Genomic DNA, 12350 nt, shown 5'->3' on the forward strand with positions numbered 1-12350 from the left:
TTCCAGAAAACTGGGTTCCGTTTCCAGGCTGGAAGTGTGGTGGAAGGGATGGGCCTCTCCTCTCCATGGTGCTGGGGAGGACAAGGGGCCTGGTGCTCCCCTCTCCCTGGCTGAGCTGGCCTCCTGGCCATTATCCAGGCTCCTTGGAGCTCTACCTCCCCTTCTGCCACCCCCGGCTCACCTCCTTCACCATCCTAGCTCACTGTGCTGGTGCTTCTCTCTTTCCAATGAAGGGATCGCAGAGGCCTGGAGCTTTCTGCGTGAACCCAGTGGTCTGAAGGGCTCTCCCAACCCAGGGTCACCGACTCCTGCTCCTCGGGGTCTGCTGGCCTCCTTACCCGGTCTGTGGCAGTAAATTTCCCAGACTAATCTTGTGGTTTTTCTGGGGGCTGCTAATAAATGCTGGGTGCGTGACAAATGAGGGAGGGGACTTGGGGAGAACACCTTGCAGAAAACTGGAGGAAGGGGCCCACCTATCTGTGTCCCCATGAGCCACAGACTCCCGGGGCTGTCTGTTCCTCTGTGCTGGGACTCCAGTGCAGGGCTGTCGGGGAGCTCTGTCCCCTGGGCATCGGCCCTGAGCCTGCAGCAGTTTGATATTTGAGAAGTAAAGGCAGACATTCTGCCTGACTTTAGAAGGAAGGTAAAGCAAGAACTGGGAACCCTATTCTACAGCTTTTCACTATTATGCAAAGGGGAAAACTATCTTTGTAAGTCACATGCACAAGGACAGCTCCCTGGAGTTCATCAGCCAGTACGCTGAGACCTGAACTGACCAACAACCTCCCCAGTCACCACCAACCATCTGTCAGTGACAAAAACCTCTCTCTCCCAGCTGGCCAGCATAGGTTGCTCTAGCTCAAACCCAGACACTGAAAGCTGCAGTACAGCGCCCAGGGATGTCACTGATATCATTATGTTCACAGACATCTGAATGCCAATTTCTTCCCTCCTTGGGCAAGAGGCTCTTCTGTGGGGGTCAGAGAGAAGTGTGGCCCAACCGGCCTCTAATTAAGTAAACAAGCTCCCCCGTCCTGCCCTACTTCAGCCGATAGCGATGGGGCTGGCTGAATTGGTTCCAGATGTTGAATTCAGATGGAATCCGATTTGGGCTGGCTTGTGCTTTCAGCTCAGGCTGAAACGCTATTTAGGGGAAGAAGGGAGGGGGAGGAATAGGAGGAGGAGAGGGAGTAAGGGACGTTAGAGACTAAAAGAGAGAGGCAGTTGTCTTTGTGTTTAGCAGAAAAATGACATCCTCAGTGGCATAGCGGTGAGCAGTGTGGGGTGACATATGGTGTCCTGTACTAGGTGATAAGAGATCAGGGTTCCCTCCTCACCACTGGGGTGGCCTGAAGCACTGTCACTGGCCTCTCTGGGCTGCAATGACTGCTTCTGTCAAATGAAAACAGTGCTTTGTCTGATGGAGGGGTCTAGGGAAGATGTCCCCTAGGGATTCCAGTTAGATCTGTTCCAAGACGAGGTCATGGAAAACCTTGCCCCACGGAATCTAATCCTGCTTTAGGGTGGGACCACGCCTGACCTGCCAGAAATGGAGCTTACCTCCCTTTCTCTTCACAACTTTCTGAAATCATTCTAAAGCGTCATCTTACAAACTCACAGTCAGGCAATTATGCCTCATCTCTAAACTCCTCCTAGTAAGAATGGGATTCCCTGGGACCCAGGACTGTCTTTCTCCTGATAGACGGCACAAAGCAGAAGTCTGAGAGACCCTGTTGACTAGAGAACAGCAGTTCTATTACATATGCAACTTTATAAAAAATCCTTCCCTGTAGATTTTAGTATTATTATTAATGTTGTTGTCATTATCTTTTCAAATGGTTTCTAACTGCTCAGAACTCACAAAAAAGGGAGGTGGCACAAAGTGGCATTTATTTTGTAGGTGCAATGAGGTGGGGACTGTCTATACCATCCTCAGACCCTGGCAGCCTGAAGAGCCTGGGTGTGGGAGGCTGGGAGGATCTGGGTGTTTCCTTTGGTTTTTGTTTGGCCATCTGGCCCCCATGCCAGTGTGCGTTGGTGACTCCCTCCCTTCCTCTAGCCCCAAGTCCCCTACCAGTAATCCTCCATGCTTCCTCCTCTGCTGTAGACAGGGCCCTCCAGCTCCCTGGGGCTTGGGAAGATGTTCTCATGCTGGATGATGATGGTTTTGATCAGCTCATTCACGTGGGCTTGGCAGGACACCTGGTCGTGGCCCTCCGGCACTGACATCAGCGAGGGCCCGAAGCAGATGGCGAGGTTGTAGGGGTCCATCATGTTCTCTTCACTGAACTGTGATAAACTGGAGGAGAAGGGAAAGGGGGCAAGCTGGAGAGCTCTCGCATGAATGCCCAGAAAACACAATCACAGAAGGCACTGCCAAGAGCAAAAGCAGAAGGTCCACAAATTGTCACCTGCCTTTCTGGGCGTCAGAGGCCTTCCAGAAAGTCAGCTGGGGAGAAGAGAGTGACCACCAGGATGGTCATTCAGGAGCCAAGGAAAAGCAAGGTGGAGGTACCTTCTTGCAGGTCTGATCCTTCCTCTCTCTCCATCCTCCTTACTGCCCCATCCTCACCCCTACCATAGCCCTTGTCCACTGAAGCCATTCTGCCTTGGGAAAATACTCTGCAGAGCTGAAGATGGCTCTCATAGACCAAGGCACTGAGCTGCCAGAGCAGACAGGGACCCCAGGCTGCCCTGGTAATGATATGGCCAGAAGGCACAGGCATTGTGCATTGTGTATCCTCTTGCATAACAAAATAATCAAATTATTAGGGATATTCTATTCCAGCCTCTAAGACTTATTAAAAAAAAATAGCCAACTGATTAGCTTTTGTATTCCATCAAGCCAGCGAATTTCTTTCTGCAAGAGCTAATGCAATTGTTTTTCGTTTTCATAATATCCTCCCATATTATTACGTTCAGGATTTATTCAGGAAAAGGTCAGCGTGCTGTTCAGCTTCTGCTCAGCTTCCTCTGGAGGCTGGCTGACTTAATTCTTGGGTGTTTATTTATTCTGGGAACTCCCCCTTCTCAGCCAGCAGCTGCTCCAGCCACACCTCCAGCCTTGGCCAAGGACCCAAGGCCTTCAATGAGCCACTGCGCCCGATGAGTGCCCATCAGGCCTTGTCTGCCCAGGCACTGGGGGCCGGGCCAGCTCTGGACGCACCCTCCCGCCCCCATAGCCTTCAGAGCTGTGAGCTCTGCTGGGGAGAGTGGCCTCCCTTATGGGCATCAGCAGGAAGTCCCCAGCACCGGATTCTGACAGATCCTATGAAGAAACCAAAGCCCTCTGATGGGAACTAGAGGCCTGACACTCAGCTGTCTTCATCTGAGCAGCTGTTCTTCTGTATTGGAAACTGTTTATTTCTAGGGTGCCCCATATCCAGACTCACATTGCAAAGCAGGTTTTTCTCCAACCCAATGGTGTTCTCCTCTCCTGGAGATTCTGATATGTACCCTTGCCCTTTCAGGAATCACTGCAGGACATGAGAAGTGGCACTATGGATGGGAACGACTGTCATGCAAAGAAAGTTGAGGATCACTATTCTCTAGGACCTAGAACCAAATGCAGCAGAGGCCAGTGATGGGGAAGTTACAGATCTCAGCAGCTGGACTGCTTCACCAGAGTCCTTTCATTTTTTGGACACAGGTTCTCACTCTGTTGCCGGGGCTAGAGTGCAGTGGTGTCATCATCACAGCTCACTGCAATCTCACACTCCTGGGCTCAAGAGATTCTCCTGCCTCAACCACCCAAGTAGCTGGGACTATAGGCGCGAATCACCACGCCCAGCTAATTTTTTCTGTTTTTAGCAGAGATAGGGTCTTGCTGTTGCTCAGGCTGGTCTCGAGCTCCTGAGCTCAAGCAATCCTCTGGCCTTGGCCTCCCAGAGTGCTAGGATTATAGGTGTGAGCCACCGAGCCCAGCCAACACTGTGATTATTAATGCTGTACCACTAACACTTTGATGAGCTAATCAATCTTTTTTTAATCAGAAAAAAACCCAACCAGTAAAACAAAACTAATAACTTGAATTGGTGCAATTCCTACATTTTCTCCATTGTGGCCACCATCTCCAGCACCACGCCGTGCTCGCTCTGTTGCTTCTCCCATTGTACTTTCACACACAGCCAACCAGGCCCTGCCTGCTCCCCCATGTCCCACTGTCACACTCCTTGCTCTGGGGGGACAGACTAGGCTCATGTTGAGGGCAAATATTGGTCTACGAGGGGAGACAATGATTGGTGGCCCTGAGGGGACTGACTAATTGCAGAGTAATTAGCAGGGTTTCCAGGCTGTGTGTGAACACCCTGTGTGAGTCATTAGGGGTTTTTAAGCCAAAGGCGGTTGCGGGCTGAGTCAGGGCATGGCTAATGAATGGAGCAAACGTGGCCATGTGGAAGAGGCCAGCTGGGGAGCAAGGACCCTCTGTAGCCCTACAGGGCTAACAGTGGGGCCACGTGATGGTGTGGGTGCCCGAGAAAAGGTCTCAGGCATGGGCTGCCAACTCAGATGTCTACAGGGCCAAGCTGAACTTATAAGCAAGCTGGGGCTTGCGAACTGGCCTCTAAAGTTGTATTCCTTTTAAACAGAGACCAATCTTGCAGGAAGACTCTTCATCTTCACAAAGAAATATGTGCTAAAATACCTTGGCCTGTTGGTTTACCTTTTGTTTTCCCCTTTTTGATTTATGGATATGGGGAAATATTTTTATGCTATATGAAAAGCCACAAGGCAAGAGTGATGATAAATGACACCTGAATTCAGCCTCAGGCTTGGGAAGTAACTGCAAGGGTGGGCTGGGCTGTGCCTGTCCCAGCTAGGGGGCAGCCCTTACTGCACGAGGAGTTGCCACTGCATGGGAATATAGATCTAGTATTGCCAGATCTAATAATTTTTCAAAGGAATCTAGAAATCTAGGTTTTTGAAGAGTGACATCTTCTGCTTGCTTCCCAAATCCAAACCCATTTTTATCATTAGCTTAAAATCCTGCATGTCTTTATGGCTCCTTTTCCACTTCCTTTAGGCTGCTGGTTGCACACCGTCTTCTCAGAGAGGCCTTTGCTAACCACCTATGTACAGTGGCTCTCCCTCCTTTCATCTCCTCCCCTGGCCCCATTCAGATCTCTACACTCTCTCCCTCTTCTTTACCCTTCTTTATTTTTCTACTAAGCACTTATTCCTCCTGACATATCTGTTATTGTCTCTTTTCCCTTGGAATGTGAGTTAAATGATATTAAGGCTTTCATCTCTTCTTTAACAAGAAGAGATCTGCTTTTTTAGCATTCTTACAGCCTAGCACTGTGGCCAGCACACAGTAGGTGCTGAATAAATATTTTTTGGAATGGATGAATAGACACAGGTCCATCTGAGAACTTGCAGTTGCCAAATCAAGGCCCGATCCAGTTGTTCACCAGGAAGGCTACTCACTGATTGAGGAAGGCAAAGAGGTATCTCATGATAATCAGAGTGGTTTTGGGCAGGACCAGGAGGACTTTCCGGATGTGCAGAGCCCTCTCCTGCAGGTTGTCCATTGCTGAAAGAAGAAAGCCACGTGTTACCCTCATTGTGACTGAGACCCCAGGGAGTAACGATCAGAAGTCCTCACGACCAGCAGGAGCAACACACAGAGCGTCACTTCAAGCTCACACACAGCACTGGTGCACAGTGACAGGCTTTCATCCCTGTTGCTTCTCAGGTTGAGGCTGCTGGGAGAGGACGCTTACCGAGGCAGGGTGCAAGGTATGTGCTCCTTGGGCCCAGAAGGGGTTGAGGATGTTCCCCATAGCCTCTACTACCCTCTTATTCAAGTGACCACAGACAAGGAGCTGTCCACAAACCTGCAATGACTGCTCAACATGAATTCTTAGAGGGCCTACATCTGGGGTGGGAGAGAGGCTGCCTAGGTCCTGTCCTGCCCACTCTACACATGTGTCACTTTGTCCTCTGCACAAGTCTGGCTCATCTTCCCCCTCCCTTATCTGCAGTCCGGATGAGCAGAACGTGGTCAGAGGTGGGAGATGGCAGGCCCCTCGGTAAGGAATGATATCCAAGAAGAAGACAGAGAGGTTTCCTTGTGCTGTAACAGGTTAGTTACAGGCATGGCTATGGGCCTGTGGCCTCCACCATGGGCAGCCTCCCACTGCTACAGTGCGCCATGTGCAATTGTCATTTTCTATGAGCGCCATTATGTGAAAAGAGATGAGAAGTACTGGGTTAGGAGGAGGAGTGTATCTCAGGGGAGAACTGGGCAGCCAAGGGATTTTAAGCTGTCTTGGCAGCCCCAGTTTGGTTTAAGATACTTTACCTAGGCCCAGTCCTAGAAAAAGACATGAAGACATGACCCACGGGATGTATATACTTAACCACCCACATAACTCATTTCCACTAGCCTCCCACAAATAGCTGGTCAATAAACAAAACCAGACAGCTGCTTCCTGAATGTTCTGGGCCTTTCTCTCTCAGAATAACTGAGAGAAGGAAAAGTGCTCAGGGCAGATATTGAGTCAGACTGGAAACCTGGGGAGCATGAAGACCCTGGCTGACCTAGGAAGAAGGATCATTTTTCCATTTAAATGGCACTATTCCCTCTGGCCTCTGGAGCCATCGTTCAGATGGGGTCTGCTTCCAGAATGGCCTGATATTAATCCAAATTTCCACTGATTGTTTTCCATAGGAAAAAAAAATGAGAGGATGTTCTAGTATCGCAAGCTAAATGAAATGGCTAGGAATAGCTTTTTACGACCTAAATTTTAGAGTAAGAGGTAGAGAACCCCTAAGAGAGTAAAGTAGAGAATATATCTTTCTCTTTGGGAAAGTATATTACCACTGCACAGAGGCGTTCGTTCCTAGAAAAACACACATTAATACATCTCACAGGTAAGCCATGTCAGGTTTAAAGCAACAAGCAGGAAATATTTGCAACACTTATGCTTTTTCTTCTTGTATCGTGAAAGGTACAAGCATTAATATGTAAGCTTCAAATACATAATTGAAAATCACCAGGTCTTATATATGAATATAGAGGTATTTTACTAAAGGAAGATAACTCCCAGAGAAGCAAAAGTGTTGAAGACTGAGATGAATTATAAAGAAAGAAGCCAGGAGCCCTGACCTGGGGTCCTAGATTCTTACTAAAAAGCCATTTCTCCTCCTCACCCGCCAGGGGCTAATGGAGTTGAGGATGAGGGGGAGAAACTTCGCTGGGGAAAAGGGAAGCTTTACTGAAAAGCTTATGAGAAAACAGAGACTCTGCATATTTTTTATCTCTTGCTGCCAGGTGCTCCGGCCCAGAAGGCAGTCTGAAGCCAGGATGGTACTTACTGACACAGGCCATCAGGTCATGAAAGATGTCCTTGGGGAAGAGAGGGTGTTCCAGCCCCCGGAAATAAAGTTTCAGGACACCAGCTATAGAGTCCATGTCGTGGTCATTCTGGTCACCAGCCAGGGGGTCCTCTCCTGGGGATAAGCAACCCCCCCCCAAAAAAAAGAGAGAGTGAGAGAGGCGAAAACATATAGGACAAAACAGAAGTGGTGGTGGGGGGTGAACTATTTGTACCCTTTCCAGTCTATCAGCTCTCTGCCCAGCATGGCGGCCATGCGTAGGGCAGACCAGGGAAAGATAAAGCAAAGACTGCTCAGTTTCAGGGGGCCCAGGCCCAGAGGAGGGCAGAAAAGTCCATCAGCATAAACTCTTTTGTGCCAGCCCAGCTCAGAGACATTCCCTATGGGTTAGGGTTGGGACACAGCAATTGTTTCTCTCACAAGAATCATGAAACCAGGCTGGGACGAAGTCTCTAGGGGAGGAAAATGAGGCCAAGGAGGCCAGTTCCTCAGACAAGCTCTCATTCCTCCTGGCCCACAACACAAAAAACACTACCTACTTACAGGAGAACAATCATGCCAGAGCTCCCTATGGAAAATTTCATATCAGATGTAATTAGATTTAATGATAGGACCAACCTCAAATTGAAACTATATATATCCATTACAGTGACGGAAATTGCCAAAGCTTGCCCATTACCTTAATAGCCCACAAGATAATAAATGGGCTACAATGAACTTGCGCATTAGCCTTGATATTAACTGCCACCAAGGGTTCCGGATGAAACCATAAACCGCCCAGATATCATAGTTAACTTCTTGGGTTTTGGCAGATCATTGGCATGAGAGGCAGGATGATTGGGGCCGAGGAGGCAGGAGGGAGCTGGGATGTGCCCGGTATCTCCCCGCATATCCCAAGGGGAGCGTGTACAGGCGAGCAGGTGCGCTTTGAAGTGGGAAGCGAGCTGGCTTCTAACCTCTGGGGACCTCTCAGGGGAGAAAGGGCAAGCCAATACCCTAGGGGGTTGGCAAACATTGGGCCTTATCTTCAAGGCTGTTGCCTCACCTCTCTCAAAGGCGTTTTTGATGTCATTTACTTCCACCTGGGATCCTGACACCCGGAAAATTCCTTCATGCTGTAGTCCTGGAAACACAGGAAAAAATGACCAAGGAGAGGCAAAAGCAAATTCACACCCATAATGCCAAGCTGAGTTGGATGCCTATCTCCCCCAACCAGTGCGTATTTAAGCACCCTGCTCTCTTCTGTAGGCCATAGGAGAAAAACATGTGCAAGGATGTTGGAAAAGTGACTGGAATGATTACAAAGCATTGGACTAAAGAAAACATCGCATCAGAGACTCCTCCTGACTCCAAGGGTGACTATGAAGCAGGTTCCTTCTCTTGTTTTTGCCTCTGTGCCTCTCTGTTCCCGTCTAAAAAGTGGAGAAGTAACCCGCTAGTGTTTTCTTATCACGGAGGATCAAGAATAGGGAAATGGAGCCTGAGCAATCAGGTGAGACCTTAAAAACTCTTATAAACTAAACTAAAATAAAAAGGATGGGGAAATGGGTCATGGCAGCCAAGACATTACTTACCACTGGAGGAGTTCCATAAAGTCTGAGATTATAATTATTGTGTTAGCTGCACTAACACGGTTTGATTGTTCCAGTGGGGCAATGCTTTCAATATTTATGAAAACCAAAGGACAGGAATATGTAAGTGATCAGTCAGCAGACAGCATTGCCCGGCACTGTGCTAGGCACTGGTACCTGACTACAGGACCAGCTCTAAAGACAACATGCATCAATGTTACACTATGATAATGGGCACAGAGAGTCTGTCGTCTTAGGTTTTGTTAGAAAAGAAAAAATCATGGAGAAGAAGGCTTGTATAGTGATTGCTGCTAATAAATGCTTTCACATAGATAATTCATTCGTCCCCACAAGTGATAACCTATGACAAGGTAAGGGTTGGCAGCAGTCCCATTTTCTAGGTGAGGGGATTGATGAATGACGACCAGCCTGCAGTTACATAGGGAATAAAAAACAGGGCCGAGACCCAAGCCCAGGCCTTGTGGCTGCAGTGGTGTACCCAGTCCTCAACACCAGGCTTGTGTGGTCTGTCATTGTGCCAATGCAGAGAGAACAGGAGCCACACTGGTCAGTCTGAATATGGATGGACATGGCTTACAGACAGCGCCACATATACAACTGTAAAAACAGTGAGAAATCCAGGACGCACTGTGCCTGCACAGGGGCAGAGACAGGTACATTCAAGCCACAATATCCAGAACCTGTTTACTTCTCAGCTAATACCACAGCTAACACCCCAGACCTGGCCACCATCATGTCTTCCTTGGGCTACTGCAGTGGCTTCCTATTTTCTCCTTATGGCCTTATGTCCATCTATACAGCAGCCAGGGACCCTTTAAAAAGATGACTCCCTGTTGAAAATTCTCTAATTGGTTTCCCATGTCGCTCAGAATTAAATCTGAATGCCTATCTTAGCCTATGAGGCCCTAAGGATCTGGCTTCCAGCTTCATCTCCTGTCGCTCTCCTCCTCATTCACGCTGCTCCAGCCCCGCTGGCCTCCTGCATGCCACTCCTTGCATATACCAAGGGTCTCAGCACTTGCAGTTTTCTCTCCCCAAGATACTCTTCCCCAGATATCCACATGGCTCATGGTCTTGTGACTCTGCTCAAATGTCCTCTTCTTAGAAGAAGCCTTGTCCCTGAACCCACCTAGAAGAGTGCCCCCTCTTTCTTCTCCATCCCCTCACTTTGCTTTATTTTTCCTCATGACATTCACCAACACCTGATATGCTGTATTTATTGGCTGATCAACTGATCATCTGTTCAACTAGCCTTCAGTGGAATATAAGGTTCCTAAAGGCAGAAACTTTTTATTGGCACACAATAAGCAATCGATATATATTTGTTGAAAGAATGAATGAAATGATGAATGAATAGTAGTTCACACTTTTTTCTTCCTAAAGACACAAATAATTCTTCTTCCTCTGAACTCAGTTTGGACTTATCTTTGCCAATTGCTTGACCATTAATCATTACTATCTTGTGAAATTCCTTATATTGCTGTTCTGAATTACTACAGCTTATCTCTATTTATTTAACTTATCACTTGCTTACTTATTTTCTCCCAAGTGAATCATAAAACCACTTAAAGACAGGAATAGTGTATTACTGCTGTTTCTCTTTTCCTATTTGGCAAAGCATGGTGCTCAGCATTGATCAGGGACTTGATAAATATTTGTTGACTATTCAATAGTGATATACAATGCTGTTTCTTCAAGTGAATAGAGATAAGATTTAAAAACTGTAGCTGATTAAAATGAGGTAAGTTGTAAACATGCTAAAATAATTACTATTCCAAAAACGAACCTGAGAAATGCCCCAGTTGAGAGGGAGAGAGGATGGCAAGGAGAGGGAGAGAGAATGGCTGCCTCTGCATTTAGACAAGCAATATTTTACACATTTCCTTAGCTCTAGGAAGGTCATGCTGTCCTTTTTCCTATCACTGGACAGGACAGCATCTAAAAACAATTTCTGATGCCCAGTTCCTAGAAATCTTGGTAGCACTAGCTCACCTTTCTAAATACTCTTATACTTAGAAAATCATTTCTCTGGTAGTTATCTCCATCCCTAAAGTCTGCCAACCAGACCAGTAGCTGGTGAGGAATGACATTTATGAGATTCAGCTTTATCCAAGCAGAAGACAACGTGATTTGATTTAGGTTGAGAAAGGGCCAGCCCCTCTAGGCTCTCAAAAGTTAGATACAACTTTAAGACCAGTTACTAGCTAAGCTCTTGGGGACATTGTATTCAGTGAGATCAAGCCAGAACAAAAACTGAATTTTATTAATAATCAGTGCAACATTAGAAAAGGAACTGTTTTCGAACCAGTCTTATACAGAACGCCAACGTGGCAAAGCGGTCAGCTGTGTGGTGGGCACTACCTGCGCACCCAAAGGCCATGAGTAATGGCGAAACTGCTGCCTCCATGTAACACCAGCTGTACTTATTCACGTAACAGCTGCAATTTAAAACTCACTCTCAATTAGAAAAAAGGGCGTGTGATAAGTGGCTGAGTCCATTTTGGGTCCAAACTTATGATGTCATTCTATGTCTAGGTGTGGCCATTCCGAGGTGGCAAACATTATGCGAACAAATAAAAATTTATTCCTTTTCTGAGAATGTCAGGATGGGAAGTCAATCTCTATTCTTATTCTACAAAGAATTCCTGGAAGTTCTTCCCAATCTTTGCACAAATATGGGCAAAAATATGGCTGCAATCCTGCTTACCGTGTCTGCTGATGAACCGGATACAGCTTTCTACCACCAGAGGAATTGCCTGGCTGGAGTCCTGGAAAGCCAAATAGAAACACATTAGAATCTTCGAACAGAGACAGCTCAGGGTCAGAGAAAATGGGTCAAACAGTGTGGATCATGTCTTGGCGGCCAGTCCACAAAGAAGCACCTGCCCTGTCTTCCAAGCTCCAGCATACAAAAACACAACCACTAACTTGGAAAGCCACAGAGATGCCTTCAATTTAGCATGTCCTAAACAGAACTGATCATCTTTTATCTCAAATCAGCTCCTTACCCCTGGCCATCCAATCAGTCATTCTCTCAAGTCTGCCTCTTAAATTTCTCAAATCCATTTACTTCTCTCCATTTCTACTGCTACCAACCTAGCTCAATCCACCAATATCTCAACTCCCACCCTTGCCATCTTCCCATCTAAGTTTCTCTTCCTTCACAAAGTGGTTAGGTGATCTCATTTAAACTCTCTCAAAGACTTCTCATTGCTCTCTTCACACTGCCTTGCATATCTAGGATCCTGCCTTTGCCTCCATTTCCATAGTCTGCTCTTCCCCTAGTTTCTGCTAGGTCCTTTAAGTGGATTGGTTCTGGTAACAACCCTATGGAGTACATATTATTATTATTATTGTAATACTCATTGGACAAATGAGGAACTGAAAGCTTACTGAGGTTAAATAGCTGCTTATGGT

The 12350-nt window shown here is 47.1% G+C and overlaps 1 protein-coding gene across 7 annotated transcripts in view; it reads right to left on the reverse strand.

The window, feature by feature from the left end:
* Positions 1 to 12350, reverse strand: part of SRGAP2 (SLIT-ROBO Rho GTPase activating protein 2) — a 220182-nt gene that overhangs the window by 12396 nt on the left and 195436 nt on the right. For all 7 annotated transcript variants that reach the window (XM_012760312.3, XM_012760302.3, XM_075996905.1 and 4 more), the window contains exons 14-18: positions 11641 to 11701; positions 8387 to 8464; positions 7321 to 7455; positions 5428 to 5533; positions 2075 to 2299 (exon numbers count right to left, since the gene is read on the reverse strand). In XM_012760312.3, the coding sequence (XP_012615766.1) occupies positions 2075 to 2299; positions 5428 to 5533; positions 7321 to 7455; positions 8387 to 8464; positions 11641 to 11701 (605 nt within the window). The remainder of the gene's footprint in view (positions 1 to 2074; positions 2300 to 5427; positions 5534 to 7320; positions 7456 to 8386; positions 8465 to 11640; positions 11702 to 12350) is intronic.

Source organism: Microcebus murinus, chromosome 23 (assembly GCF_040939455.1).
Source record: "Microcebus murinus isolate Inina chromosome 23, M.murinus_Inina_mat1.0, whole genome shotgun sequence".
In the NCBI taxonomy this organism is placed as follows: Eukaryota; Metazoa; Chordata; class Mammalia; order Primates; family Cheirogaleidae; genus Microcebus; species Microcebus murinus.